Source organism: Coregonus lavaretus, assembly GCF_964263955.1.
Source record: "Coregonus lavaretus genome assembly, chromosome: 1".
Taxonomy (NCBI): domain Eukaryota; kingdom Metazoa; phylum Chordata; class Actinopteri; order Salmoniformes; family Salmonidae; genus Coregonus; species Coregonus lavaretus.
Window position 1 is genome coordinate 28,652,973 of NC_139988.1, and position 15,870 is coordinate 28,668,842.

A 15,870-nucleotide genomic window follows, 5' to 3' on the forward strand; every position below is an offset into this window, starting at 1 on the left:
CAGAATGCTGCAGCCCGCCTGGTATTCAACCTTCCCAAGTTCTCCAATGTCACCCTGCTCCTCCGCACACTCCACTGGCTTCCAGAGAAGTAAGAGGAACTGCCCCTTCCTACATTCAGGTTATGCTCAAACCCTACACCCCAACCCGAGTACTACGTTCTGCCACCTCTGGTCCTTGGTCCTCCCACTTCTACGGGAGGGCAGCTCTCGCTCAGCCCAGTCAAAGCTCTTCTCTATCCTGGCACTCCTAAGGTGGAACCAGTTTCCCTGAGGCTAGGACAACAGAGTCCCTGCCCATCTTCCGAAAACATACATCTTAAATAATCCCACAGCACACCCTCTGTGAACTAACACTCATGAGGACCGCCACAGGAAAGGAAGACCCAGAGTTACCTCTGCTGCAGAGGATAAGTTCATTAGAGTTAACTGCACCTCAGATTGTAGCCCAACTAAATGCTTCACAGAGTTCAAGTAACAGACATCTCAACATCAATTTTTCCGAGGTGACTGTGTGAATCAGGCCTTCATGGTCGAATTGCTGCAAAGAAACCCCTACTAAAGGACACCAATAAGAAGAGATTTGCTTGGGCCAAGAAACACGAGCAATGGACATTAGACCAGTGGAAATCTGTTCTTTGGTCTGATGAGTCCAAATTGTCTTTGTAAAACACAGAGTAGGTGAACGGATGATCTCCGCATATGTGGTTCCCACCGTGAAGCATGGAGGAGGTGGTGTGATGGTGCTTTGCTGGTGACACTGTTGGTGATTTCTTTAGAATTCAAGGCACACTTAACCAGCATGGCTACCACAGCATTCTGCAGCGATACGCCATCCCTTCTGATTTGCGCTTAGTTGGACCATCTTTTGTTTTTCAACAGGACAATGACCCAACACACCTCCATGCTGTGTAAGGGCTATTTGACCAAGAAGGAGAGTGATGGAGTGCTGCATCAAATGACCTGGCCTCCACAATCACCCAACCTCAACCCAATTGAGATGGTTTGGGATGAGCTGGACCGCAGTGAAGGAAAAGCAGCCAACAAGTGTTCAGCATATGTGGGAACTCCTTCAAGACTGTTGGAAAAGCATTCCAGGTGAAGCTGGTTGAGAGAACATCAAGAGTGTGCAAAGCTGTCATCAAGGCAAAGGGTGGCTACTTTGAAGAATCTAAAATATATTTTTATTTGTTGAACAATTTTTTGGTTACTATATGATTCCATATGTGTTATTTCATAGTTTTGATGTCTTCACTATTATTCTACAATGTAGAAAATAGTAAAAATAAAGAAAAGCCTTGAATGAGAAGAAGGTGTGTCCAAACATTTATGTAGGAATCATTTTATGAGAAAACTAAAGGGTGTGCAACATGCCTTTCTATATAAAGAATAATAGATAGTCGAAATTAGGTTGCTAAATTACATGCTTGAAGAGCTATTGAAATGTTACATTTTCAAATATTTATATAAAAATTGTGTATGCGCTTAATGGGGAAAACCAAAGGGTGTGCAATGTGTCCCTACCCTGTGAACATTCTGAAGTTGGTTTGTGGTGTCTAGGTCACATGGTCAAGGAGTGACTGAATATTGTGATTTTGTATCAAATAAATAAATGAATGCAGGAATATTTTGAGCCCTAAAAGGTGTGCAGCTTGCCTCTATGTAAGGAATAATGGACCATTTAAATGAGGTAGCTAAGTCACATGGTGTAACAGCTATTGAATATAGCTGTTTTTGCTAAATTTGAATATTGTGATAATGCACTTTGTTGACGGTCCCTAACTAGTTGCATTGACAGTGCTCCAGGCTGTCTACACTGTTGCTGTGTGATTATGAAACTCGGGTCGGAATCGGGAAAATAAGAACTGTGCAATGTTGTACACTTTTATTGCTTCATAAAGAGCCTAACCTGATGTATGTAACTCAAACTGTTCGCGAGCTATTGAAGTTTGAAGGTCCGAATGTCTGGCGAATATCGAATCAAACCAACTTTTATCAATGTGAGAGTTGTAGCCCCTTCGCTCGGTCGACCACCGCATTAGACCAATGTAGCAGAAAAGGCTAGCGGGAGAGCGTCATGTGTAGCCCTATTATTTGAATGCATTTCAACTTCTAAATCATCAACAAGCAACAAAAGCGCCGAACTTTGTTACCAAGTAGCTATTCTACCCGTGTAACTAGTCAAATGTTACAAACACTCCATAAAATTGTTACAATCCTAGTTCAAAGGCCAAGGAAAGTTCGAAGAGTTGGAAAAAGTGAAGATTTCTTACCGCTCCCAAGCCCCAACAGCCTGCAAATGTCCCGTGTGAACCGCATGACTGCGACCTTCTAGCATTATCGTCTCAAATACCCGCTAATAAAACCAAAACACATTGTTACAAAGTAAACACGATTAGAACATGGGAACAATTGATGTCTGCGGGAATCTGGGAGGTTTTGTCCAGGCTTCCTTCTTCTTCTTCTTCAAATATGAATTGGCGGATCGCAACCAAATGAAAGGTGCATATACCGCCACCTACTGTACTGGAGTGTGAGGTCAGTCATATTTCTCTTATCTAGCCCCGTGTTTCCGCCTACTGTTCTGGAGTGTGAATTCATTACACTTTGTGACCAAAAAAAAAGGAACGGGAAAAAGGACAGGGAAAGGGGAAGAAAAATTGGCCAACCAACTAAATGCTTCAGCATGCTTCAGTTCAGCTGCCACGTAGGCTGGCACCTAGCTGAATCGAATGAGTCATTAATTTTGACGTTTTTGCTGAAGAGATCTTTGTCTCGCAATTTTACATCTAACTTTTTTAATGAAAAACTTTGAATGAAAACGTTGTTGTCTCGTTGAATGACAACAAATACTTTATTGAAGAATCCCTAGTGTTGTCCAATCACTGACTAAGTGGCGTAGACTTCGGCTCCGAATTTCGGCATGCCTCCAGAAAACTCTACACCCATTAAAACCTCCCCACTATTCCACTACTTGGCCCTATCTGATCCTACACTAGGCCGGCAGCATGGGAGGACAGGACACCACACCCGTCGCTATGGGCGTGCCATAGGGGGCCGGGCCCGCCCCCCCCCCCACCCCCACCCCAACCCCACTTGAGGGAATTTATTATTAAATATACGGACTGTAGGCTAATAATAATTGTGCCCTGCCCTCCCATGCATTTCATATGCCCCCCTTAAGACTGAGGTCTGGCGACGGGTCTGCAGGACACTATCATTCAACACACCTTGTAACTCCTCTGCAATAAAATATTGTACACCGAAGTACTTCTCTGCAGCTGCCACCACAACGTCTATTTTCTGTTATTTACGTTCAATTTCTGTGGTACACTTGTTAAACATGGCTATGAGTGCTAAGAAGCCAACCTTACTGAAACACGTTGTTCCTATCACTCTCTATTGGCCTCTGCCTACTCACATGGAGCCTCTTAGGATTCCTCGCCCTATCTTCCTCTACTTCTCTTCACTGCTCGACCTGCCTTTCTCTCACCGGACACTTCTGATTTCAAGCACGATGGGTACCCCTACAGTTAACACACACAGCTTTTTCCACCGATAATACACATTCCTTTGTCTCATGCCCTCCTGCACACTTCTCACATCTAGGAATCTCCCTTCTACACACTGATGCAACATGACCAAAAGCTTGGCACCTAAAACACCGTAATTGTTTGGAACAAAAACTCTCACGGGATAACTGACACATCCTAACTTGACTTTGTCAGGTAAAGACTGCATCAAAACTCAGCAGGACAGACAGTTTCTTCTTTGTTTCACCACACTCTCCACCGGGTCTGCGTCACACCAAACGGTGGGCATCACAGACACCAGGAATCCTCTATTTCAGTTGGTCCTCCTCAACACTTCGCTCCACTCCAGTTTTCACTCCTTCCAAAGGCGCCCTGCTCCGGAGAGCAAGCAAGTCACAGGTCTTGTCCCGAAACGCGTGGTGCCTTCTGGACAGAAGAAACACAAAAAAATCAGCACAAGTCCACTTTGAGTTACTTTCACCAATTCAACAGTCTCCAACCTCTTCTCCACCCATCTGGACACCACATATGGGTCAGCCAGAAGGCAATGATCCATTCTCTCCAAAAATATCACTCCCACTGGGCCAGAATCATCCTTGTCATCATCGGAACTAGGCCCGAACTCGGCAGTCTACACCGCACCTGCCACTGCCGGTAATCCATCCTCACTCTTGTCAGGTTCAATTTCTGAGATACCGGAGTAGTCGGAGCTTCCTGGGCATCGGCATATTGTCGTTGGTGGTACAGCACAATGCCAACTAGTGATGGGTTGTTCGCGAATGAACGGCTCTTTTTGAGCTGATCTTTTTGGTGAACGTCGGGAACCGAATCGCATTGGAGAAAAGAGACGTTCATTTGGCTCCCTGATTTGCATACTGGTACTACTGCTTTTTGAGCTCAAAACAACGTTTTTCTGCAGATAAGTTACAAAATAATTCTCTAAAGAGGGTGAATCCTCACTGCAGAAACAATAAATAGTTGGGAGAGCGCGTCAATCAGTACCACGCTCATTTCTTCGGTGTGTTTTTGCAGGCCATGTTTTTGCAGGCCATCTAATAATTTGGACAGCTAGAAATGTATTTGAATGTGCATTTCACGATCTGACATAATGGTAGCCTACCTTTTGGGCTTTGAGATTTGCAATATTTTTCATGGTTCTAGGTCGATTTTTAAGCATTTTGAACGAAGAGCCATTTGGGACCCAAATGAGACTGTTCTTCTACGTGAATGGAGCCAAATGAGCTGGCTCACCATTCACTCAAATCCAATGTTTACAGAAGTTTTTCACATCGAAATAGAATCTAGAAACAGAAAGAGTACCTTCAATCTGTCCTGTGATTTTTTTAGTTAACTCAACTGACATTAGGCTAGCCTGGATACCAGTCTGTTTAGCTTTCATTCCACTCCTTGTACTCCCTGTCATTGCCAAAGAGTTCTCAATGTTCAATATGCAGCTGGATTTACAGCAGAGTTGCTGATTGGTTGTTAAACATAATATAAAAAATTCCATGACAACATGTAGAGTCTCGAAAATAGAATTAGAATCATAACAACAAAGTCAAAAACAAACATTTAGCCGTTTGCTAGGCAAGTTGTTGTATGTATTTAGTTGTGAGCTAGCAACTTTTAACAGACTCAGACTGGTTTATAGTCTGGAACACTGAGGTATAATAAGAATGTCTGGACAGAGTCGACAAACAAACGGTTGCTTAGCAACTGAATACCAACATGATAAAAAGTTATATTTGCATAATCGTTGTGATTGGATGATAGCTGTGAGGGTTATCAATCAGGATAAAATCCTCTGTTCTCCTCAAGCTCATTAATGATAGAATGTTCATATTTGAAAATGGCAGAAAGGCCAGTCTGTTTAGCATGACAAGGAGTGGCAATGAGTGGAATGATAGCTAAACAGACTGGTACCCAGCCTAACATTAGGCTACAACAAATACATTCCATTCCATGAGCCACATCAGTTAGCATAATTTGAATTAATATTCTACATTATCATGTAATCCAGCGTCAGTGATAGAACATTCCATATTACCATGGAAACGATTGCATAGTCAAATAGATGCGGTAAAGAGGTCAATTGAACTCGGCCAAAACAATGTAATTGCCATGGAAACGCGTGGGGAAAAGGGCTGCCAGGGAAAGATCCCGAATCTCCTCATTGCCCCCCAGCAAAATTAGCCTACATTTTGGCTATTGTTTATATGAGTATTTCACACTATGTTTAAATAAAAATAGGAGTATAATGCTTGTATGGATGTCAATCCCAACACATGTTCATGTCATCTTCATCAATCAACTGCATTACAATTAAAAACAAATTTGACTACTGCCACCGATTTCTGTAAGCTAGCTATGCCAACCAGCTGCCTTCAGGCCCAAGGATCATTTTGTTGTTTGATTTTGCATTTTCAGACCTCTTGAAGTAGCAAAGAAATATATAAAACAATGTTTTGTCCTGACTGCTATTAGCCCATACAAAGGTGTTGAATAACAGATTCACTACATGGAACAACAGATAGTCCCCCCCAAAAAAAAATCTAAAGGAAGTTTGTTCTGAAGTGTCTATCCTATATCTGAGAGATATAGGATAGAACCTCTTATTTTTGTCACTAAACAGTCTCCATATACAGTGCATTCGGAAAGTATTCAGACCACTTCCCTTTTTCCACATTTTGTTACGTTATAGCCTCATTCTAAAATTGATTAAATATGTATTTTTTTCAGCAATCTACACACAATACCCCATAATGATGAAGAAAAAACAAATTTATAAAAAATAAAAAACAGAAATACCTCATTTACATAAGTATTCAGACCCTTTGCTATGAGACTCGAAATTGAGCTCAGGTGCATACTGTTTCCATTGATCATCCTTGAGATGTTTCTACAACTTCATTGGAGTCCACCTGTGGTAAATTCAATTGATTGGACATGATGATTTGGAAAAACACATACCTGTCTAAATAAGGTCCCACAGTTGACAGTGCATGTCAGAGCAAAAACCAAGCCATGAGGTCGGAGGAATTGTCCGTAGAGCTCCGAGACTGGATTGTGTCGAGGCACAGATCTGGGGAAGGGTACCAAAAAATGTCTGCAGCATTGAAGGTCCCCAAAAACACAGTGGCCTTCATCATTCTTAAATTGAAGAAGTTTGGAACCACCAATTTTCTGTGGGTGATTTAGTATGGGACTACAGTTTGTTTACAGAGATGATCAGAGATTTACTACGAGGTCTAATCCAAAGATACATCTAATTTCATTTAATTTCAGAACAACGACAAGTACATGCGGCAAACCCTTCATTGTTGCATCTTCGGTCGTCGTGGGAAAGACACATCGTTAAAACATTTGTAAACAACTGCTTGCAGTTCTGAGCCAACCTGGATACTAAGGAGATCCTGAGGGAAATCGATAAGTATCAACAGCTTTATGCTATGGAGGAACAACATACTCCATCGTGAAAAGATCCGGCTACCTCACAACATAACTCTAACCTGACAAAAAAAGAAAGACAGATTCATCTACAGACACGGACAATTTACTCACTGTTGAAGTAGAGGCTAGTGCGCTTGTTGGAATCCATGCAACACTGGAAAAGTTCTGTGAGGAGGTAGCAGGTCTGAGGGGGAGTTTGGAGTTTAGCCAGAGTGAAATTCTCACGCTCCAAGGAGAGAACAAAGCACTCCCAGGTCACAGCCAAGGTAAAAACCCTCGATTCCAACATGGATTGTCTACTCAGCAAAAACAGGGTGATGAGGGAGTCATTACTAGATGCTACTAAAAAACAGAAATACCTTATAAGTAATCAGACCCCTTCCGGATGACTATGTGATCACGCACTCCGTAGCCGATGTGAGTAAGACTTTTAATCAGGTCAACATTCACAAGGCCGCAGGGCCAGACGGATTACCAGGACGTGTACTCCGAGCATGTGCTGACCATGGGCGGTGTGTTCAATAGGGCGATATGGGCGACGCACTGCCAAACGGGAAAAGGAAGGGATTTTTTTTCTAATCAATTATATCACGGCAACAGTAGTTCAGTGTTCACGTCTGATCTGCCAGCCACTAAATGTCCAATCAGGCTAAAGTCGTGCTTCAAATGTCCCCGCCCGTTTTGGGGCGATTTCAGTCAGGTTGAAAATCGCCCAGAAGTCTCTCATAGCCTCTAATGTAAAATATTTTTTTTTCAAATTTCTGAGCTTTCAATACAATCTCTATGGGTGTCTGAGGGCTTGCACTTACGCGCTTTCGTCATACGTAACGTAACGTAACCATGAACATAACTAAGAAACTACTCTTTCACCCTGAAGGCGGCACGGCAGACAGCAACGCTTGGACAGCGACTGGTGTAACCGACATGCACCATCTTTCAGAAAAGATTAAGAAAAATGAGCTGTCAAAGACCCACATTGATAGCTGTTTGAGATTGTCTGCTTTGGGGAGAGTGAATATTGCCACTCAACTGGATGAGGGATACAGGGTAGCTGTCCGCCGCCACAACGATGAGGTTAGCAACAGCAGAGTCGTGAACACTGTCTACGAGAATCGAGACGACCTCATAGAATGTTTTGAAGCCATCCGGACGGGTTCATTGGGTTCATTTGACCAGCCCACCGTACCAAAAGCTACAGAAGAAGGACATCGATGCTGTCTTTATCAAACGTGCCCTCGACAGCTTCGCAAGCAGTGTGCAGGCCATAAGGTAAGATAAAGATTAAACAATATCATTCGATCTTTCTCAAAGCAGAGCTTTATTTGAAAATGTATGCATGAAAGGAGACTGCATTTGTGTTTGAAATTACATTATTCTCATTATATATGGCCAGTGGTGTAATCTATCTTATTTTATATACTATGTGTACTGTACAGTGGTGCTCATAAGTGTATGAACACATTCTAAAGCTGACTAAAAAGAGGAATAAAAAAATAAAAAAATCATCTTTTGGAAATTGATCTTAATGACTTAATTAAAAAAGTTGGAAAATCCAACCTTTAAGGACACCAATTTTATTTTCTTTTTTATTCCTCTTTTTAGTCAACTTTAGCATGGGATCATAAGCTTATGAGCACCACTGTATACTGTGCTGAACATCCAGGCTATGTGAGACACAAAGGCTAACTTAAACACTAAAGACTTTATGCATCCCTGCCCATTTTAAGTGGAACTGAAGTATTTGTACTATACATGGATACATTGCATATACCTGTGCATCACGTAGACAACAATACTGTACAAAGCCAACAAACACATTGGTCTGTTTGCCTTCAGGGACTCCTCTCAACAGCAGCTGCAAGAAGCAACAGGAGCCAAAAGACCCAGAACAGCTTTGAGAGAAGAGGAGAAGCAGAGGCTGTCTGAAGAGGTCTGCAACACCATCCTGGATCACACGAAAGAAAGGTTCTCTTTCTCTGGCCACCTTGTGAGTGCTACCTTACTGCAAGCAGACATGTTTGAAAGGTACTGCCATTAAAAAAAATAAAAAATCTGTTCATGTTCATTTTTACAAATCTATACAATTGGCCAGAATATGGTTGTTCATATTTACAAATCTATACAATTGGCCAGAATATGGTTGTTCATTTTTACAAAGCCATACATATTGTTTATGCAGTGTTGAGGAATGTGAAAGAACACCCTTGATTATTTTTACTGTGATAACTTATTTTGCTTTTGTAAGCCAACAGTTTTGAGATCAGTCAACAAATGCTTCTGGTATTGACTTATATGCCGCCCCTGTCTTCATGTTGTTGCTGGACATATCTTTTTAAAAATGTGTGTAGGTCACCTAAATCATCAGAAAAATTGCCCCCCCCGAGAATTTTTTCAGGAGCCGCCACTGGTGCTGACCAACTGGCAAGTGTCTTCACTGACATTGTCAACATGTCCCTGACTGAGTCTGTAATACCAACATGTTTCAAGCAGACCACCATAGTCCCCGTGCCCAAGGACACTAAGATAACCTGCCTAAATGACTACCGACCCGTAGCATTGACGTCTGTAGCTATGAAGTGCTTTGATAGGCTGGTCATGGCGCACATCAACACCATTATCCCAGAAACCCTAGACCCACTCCAATTTGCATACCGTCCCAACAGATCCACAGATGATGCAATCTCTATTGCACTCCACACTGCCCTTTCCCACCTGGAGAAGAGGAACACCTACGTGAGAATGCTATTCATTGACTACAGCTCAGCATTCAACACCATAGTGCCCTCATAGCTCATCACTAAGCTAAGGATCCTGGGACTAAACACCTCCCTCTGCAACTGGATCCTGGACTTCCTGACGGGCCACCCCCAGGTGGTAAGGGTAGGTAACAACACATCTGCCACACTGATCCTCAACACAGGGGCCCCTCAGGGGTGCGTGCTCAGTCCCCTCCTGTACTCCCTGTTCACCCATGACTGCATGGCCAGGCACGACTCCAACACCATCATTAAGTTTGCCGACGACACAACAGTGGTAGGCCTTGTGGGGATCTATTTTCTCATAACTGGATGGGATGACTAACTTACAAAGAATGCATTAATGATTAAAGCATATAAGGTTTATACTGTACTGATATGAATTGTTTCACATAACAAGCTGTGATTCATGTGAGGAACGTTAGGGGCTAGGATGAGATAAAACTTGTATTTCTTACAGATAAGACTTGTATTTCTTACAGATACAAACACTGCCTCTTTGTTGTCTGTGAACCGTCCTTGAACGTAGGTACTTACAGTACAGTGGAACGGTGTCTATGGGTGATGACTCTACAGGTTGTTATGATAGCAACTTATGCCTGGCAACAGTGTGCAACAGTGGAGCGCCAAGGGGCTGGGACCAGCCGGTGCGCCAACGGATTGGCTGAGTAAGTCTAAACCACGCTCAGTCTCTACTCTGATAGGCCCAGCAGGGAGCGGGAACTATCTCTGTCAGAGTATTTTAAGAAGAACTCATAACAATGGATTAGTTCTCTGTCTGCCCTGCGTGGTATTTCAGTGAGCCCGTATACGAACCAACATACTTATCATACATACATTTTGCATATAATAAATTTAGCTTGGATTGAATATCTCTTGATTATGTTTTCTCTTATTCCAATACCAGATTTGAATTACGCAATTTCTAACAGCCTGATCACCGACAACGATGAGACAGCCTATAGGGAGGAGGTCAGAGACCTGGCCGTGTGGTGCCAGTATAACAACCTCTCCCTCAACGTGACCAAGACAAAGCAGATGATTGTGGACTACAGGAAAAAAAAAGAGGACTGAGCACACCCCCATTCTCATCGACGGGGCTGTAGTGGAACAGGTTGAGAGCTTCAAGTTCCTTGGTGTCCACATCACCAACGAACTATCATGGTCCAAACACACGAAGACAGTCGTGAACAGGGCACGACAAAGCCTATTCCCCCTCAGGAGACTGAAAAGATTTGGCATGGGTCCTCAGATCCTCAAAAAAATCTACAGCTGCACCATCGAGAGCATCCTGACTGGTTGCATCACCGCCTGGTATGGCAACTGCTTGGCCTCCGACCGCAAGGCACTACAGACGGTAGTGCGTACGGCCCAGTACATCACTGGGGCCAAGCTTCCTGCCATCCAGGACCTCTATACCAGGCGGTGTCAGAGGAAGGCCCTCAAAATTGTGAAAGACTCCAGCCACCCTAGTCATAGAGTGTTCTCTCTGCTACCGCACGGCAAGCGGTACCGGAGTGCCAAGTCTAGGTCCAAAAGACTTCTCAACAGCTTCTACCCCCAAGCCATAATACTCATGAACAGCTAATCATGGCTACCCGGACTATTTGCACTGCCCCCCACCCCCACCCCCCACCCATCTTTTTACGCTGCTGCTACTCTGTTAATTATTTATGCATAGTCACTTTAACTCTACCCACATGTACATATTACTTCAACTACCTCAACTAGCCGGTGCCCCGCACATTGACTCTGCACCGGTACCCCGCCTGTATATACAGCCTCCCTACTGTTATTTTATTTTACTTCTGCTCTTTTTTTTCTCAACACTTTTTTGTTGTTGTTTCATTTTACTTTTTTTATTTAAAATAAATGCACTGTTGGTTAAGGGCTGCAAGTAAGCATTTTACTGTAATGTCTGCACCTGTTGTATTCGGCGCATGTGGCCAATAAAATTTGATTTGATTTGAGACTTGAAATTGAGCTCAAGTGCATTGTTTCCATTGATCATCCTTGAGATGTTTCTACAACTTGATTGGAGTCCACCTGGAGTAAATCAATTGATTGGATATGATTTGGAAAGGCACACACCTGTCTATATAAGGTCCCACAGTTGACAGTGCATGTCAGAGCAAAAACCAAGACATGAGGTCAAAGGAATTGTCCGTAGCGCTCCGAGACAGGATTGTGTCGAGGCACAGATCTGGGGAAGGGCACCAAAAAAATTCTGCAGCATTGAAGGTCCCGAAGAAAACAGTGGCCTCCATCATTCTTAAATGGAAGAAGTTTGGAACACCAAAGACTCTTCCTAGAGCTGGCTGCCTGGCCAAACTGAACAATCGGGGGAGAAGGGCCTTGGTCACAACCCAATGGTCACTCTGACAGAGCTCCAGAGTTCCTCTGTGGAGATGGGAGAACCTTCCAGAAGGACTACCATCTCTACAGCACTCCACCAATCAGGCTTTTATGGTAGAGTGGCCAGACGTAAGCCACTCCTCAGTAAAAGGCACATGACAGCCCACTTGGAGTTTGCCAAAAAGGAACCTAAAGGACTCTCAGACCATGAGTAACAAGATTCTCTGGTCTGATGAAACCAAGATTGAACTCTTTGACCTGAATGCCAAGCGTAACGTCTGGAGGAAACCTGGCACCATCCCTACGGTGAATCATGGTGGTGGCAGCATCATGCTGTGGGGATGTTTTCCAGCAGCAGGGACTGGGAGACTAGTCAGGATCGAGGGAAAGATGAATGGAGCAAAGTACAGAGAGATCCTTGATGAAAACCTGCTCCAGAGCGCTTAGGACCTCAGACTGGGGCTAAGGTTCACCTTCCAACAGAACAACAATCTTTAGCACACAGCCAAGACAACGCAGGAGTGGCTTCTGGAATAGTCTCTGAATGTCCTTGAGTGGCCCAGCCAGAGACCGGACTTGAACCCGATCGAACATCTCTGGAGAGATCTGAAAATAGCTGTGCAGCGACGCTCCCCATCAACCTGACAGAGCTTGAGAGGATCTGCAGAGAAGAATGGGAGAAACTCCCCAAATACAGGTGTGCCAAGCTTGTAACGTCATACCCAAGAAGACTCGAGGCTGTAATCGCTGCTAACAGTTCTTCAACAAAGTACTGAGAAAAGGGTCTGAATACTTATGTAAATGTGATATGTTTTTTTTATTTTCAATACATTTGCAAAAAATTCTAACAACCTGTTTTTGCTTTGTCATTATTGGGTATTGTGTGTAGATTGATGAGTGGGAAAAACAATTTAATCTATTTTAGAATAAGGCTGTAACAAAATGTGGAAAAAGTCAAGGGGTCTGAATACTTTCCAAATGCACTGTATACTTCCATAAATTTGTGAGGCCTGTGGACATCCTAGAGCAAAACAACTGACATGTACGTGTTCGTGAGAGTCATATTAGTGTGTAACCCAAACTGTTCGGACGCTACAGACAGAAGTTGGCAAATCGGCTGTACCGAGACTCTTGTGTGGGATCATAGAGCAAAATGGAGAACACCATCGTGTTCATGAGCGTCTTTCTGTTCGGACACTACAGACGATTTTGTGAGAAGAGAAATTTTCGGGATGTCTCATGGTCTGACAAACACCGCTCTAGCTCTGTCACCTTGCACCGCAGATGTGGTATTGTTACATAGGCGGATGTGGTGAATTGAGACATATCCAATGCATAAAACACATCTCTCTAGCTTAAACTGACAGATTTTATGGGGCTGTTTTTATTATGCTAATTAGATTTTCAACCTTAGGGCAAGTAACATAATAAGTTGCATGGACTCACTCTGTGTGCAATAATAGTGTTTAACATGATTTTTAAATGACTACCCCATCTCTGTAACCCACACATACAATTATCTGTAAGGTCCCTCAGTCAAGCAGTGAATTTCAAGCACAGATTCAACCACAAAGACCAGGGAGGTTTTCCAATGGTTGCAAAGAAGGGCCCCATCTATTTGGTAGATGAGTAAAAAAAAAATGCATGGTGCAGTTATTAATTACACTTTGGATGGTGTATCAATACACCCAGTCACTACAAAGATACAGGCACCCTTCCTAACTCAGTTGCCGGAGAGGAAGGAAACCGCTCAGGGATTTCACCATGAGGCCAGTTACACAGTTTAATGGCTGTGATAGGAGATAACTGAGGATGGATCAACAACATTGTAGTTACTCCACAATACTAACATAAATGACAGAGTGAAAAGAAGGAAGCTTGTACAGAATAGAAAAATGACAAAACATGCATCTTGTTTGCAACAAGGCACTAAAGTAATACCGAAAATTATTTGGCAAATAAATGAACTTTTTGTTGTGAATACAAAGCGTTATGTTTGGGGTAAATCCAACACAACACATCACTCTTCAAAGTTTTTTAGGATAAAAAGAAACGGAATAGAGCTATACACAGGCAAAATCCTAGAGGAAAACTAACCTTTCAGCGGGACAATTACCTAAAACACAAGGCCAAATATACACTGGAGTTGCTTACCAAGATGACATTGAATGTTCCTGAGCGGCCTAGTTACAGTTTTGACTTAAATAGGCTTGAAAATCTATGGCAAGACTTGAAAATGGCTGTCTAGCAATGATCAACAACCAACTTGACAGAGCTTGAATAATTATTAAAATAATAAAATGGGCAAATATTGTTCAATACAGGAGTGCAAAGCTCTTAGAGACTTAACCAGAAAGATTCACAGCTGTAATCGCTGCCAAAGGGGATTCTAACATGTATTGACTCAGGGGGTTGAATACTTATCTAATCCAGATATATTAGACGAATAACTTTGAGGCTATTAAAATCATTTTATTCTGGAAAAACCCCAGGGCTTGATGTCCTACCGGTAGAGGTATATCAAGCAATTTTTTAATATACCCAAAGCTCAATTTTTAGCTTGTTTTAATTAATCCTATAGGAATGGTAGTCTGTCAGGTACTCAGCAGGAAGTTCTGATTTCACTATTACTAAAACAAGACCCAGATGGCAAATCTTATATCTAAAACACTGGAAGCCTCTTACACCGAATTAAAAAGGTTTTACTGGGTATTGTTCATCCTGATCAGACAGGTTTTTTACATGGACGATACATTGGAGACAATATACGACAACTACTTGAAATAATAGAACAACATGAAACGTCTAAGAAGCCAGGCCTGGTATTTATAATGGATTTTGAAAAGGCCTTTGATAAAGTACGACTGGATTTGGTGAGTCTCTAATTCAATAGGTAAAAGTAATGTATAGCAACCCCAGGTGTAAGATAGTATATAATGGCTACTTCTCAGAGAGTTTTGAACTGTCAAGAGGAGTTAAACAAGGGTGTCTGCTGTCACCATATATATTCATTATGGCCATCAAAATGCTAGCTATTAAAATCAGATCAAATAACAACATTAGGGGATTATACATCCAAGGCTTAAAAACAAAGGTGTCTATGTATGCCGATGACTCAAGTTTTATATTAAGTCCGCAAGCTCGATCCCTGCAATGTCTCATTGAATATCTAGATAACTTTTCTGGCCTCTCTGGACTCAAACCCAAATATGATAAGTGTCCCATATTACGTATTGGATCTTTAAAAGACACAACATTTATATTACCCTGCAGTTTACCTATACAATGGGCTGACGGTGAAGTAGACATACTTGGTATTCATATCACAAAATATGAGCTCTCCACAATGAATTTCAATAGAAAATTCAAAAACATTGACAAGATCCTGCAACCATGTAGAGGTAAATACCTCTCTATTTATGGAAAAAAAATTCACTGACTAACTCGTTATTCATATCTCAGTTTACTCACTTACTTATGGGGCTGCCTACTCCTGATGACTCGTTTTTCAAATTATATGAGCAAAAAATATTTTGCTTTATCTGGGATGCTAAACCAGACAAGATAAAGTGTGCCTATCTATATAATGAATATGAACTGGGTGGGCTGAGATTATTAAATATAAAAGCACTAATCCTCTCTCTAAAAGCTTCACTTATACAAAAGTTTTACTTGAACCCAAAATTATTTACATTTTACATTTTAGTCATTTTAGCAGACACTCTTATCCAGAGCGACTTACAGTTAGTGAGTGCATACATTATTTTTTTTATTTTTCA

The 15,870-nt window shown here is 42.2% G+C and overlaps 1 protein-coding gene across 3 annotated transcripts in view; it reads right to left on the reverse strand.

Moving 5' to 3' along the window:
• LOC311108223 (uncharacterized protein) overlaps positions 1–2,465 on the reverse strand; it is a 50,651-nt gene extending 48,186 nt beyond the window's left edge. For 2 of the 3 annotated variants that reach the window (XR_014610489.1, XM_084150842.1), the window contains exon 1: positions 2,271–2,465. Coding sequence is in view for 2 of the 3 variants with exons in the window: in XM_084150842.1 (XP_084006968.1) it covers positions 2,271–2,316 (46 nt within the window). In the remaining variant the exon portion in view is untranslated. The remainder of the gene's footprint in view (positions 1–2,270) is intronic. The other variant, XM_084150843.1, reaches the window with a different exon arrangement.
• Between the last annotated feature and the right edge of the window lie 13,405 nt (positions 2,466–15,870).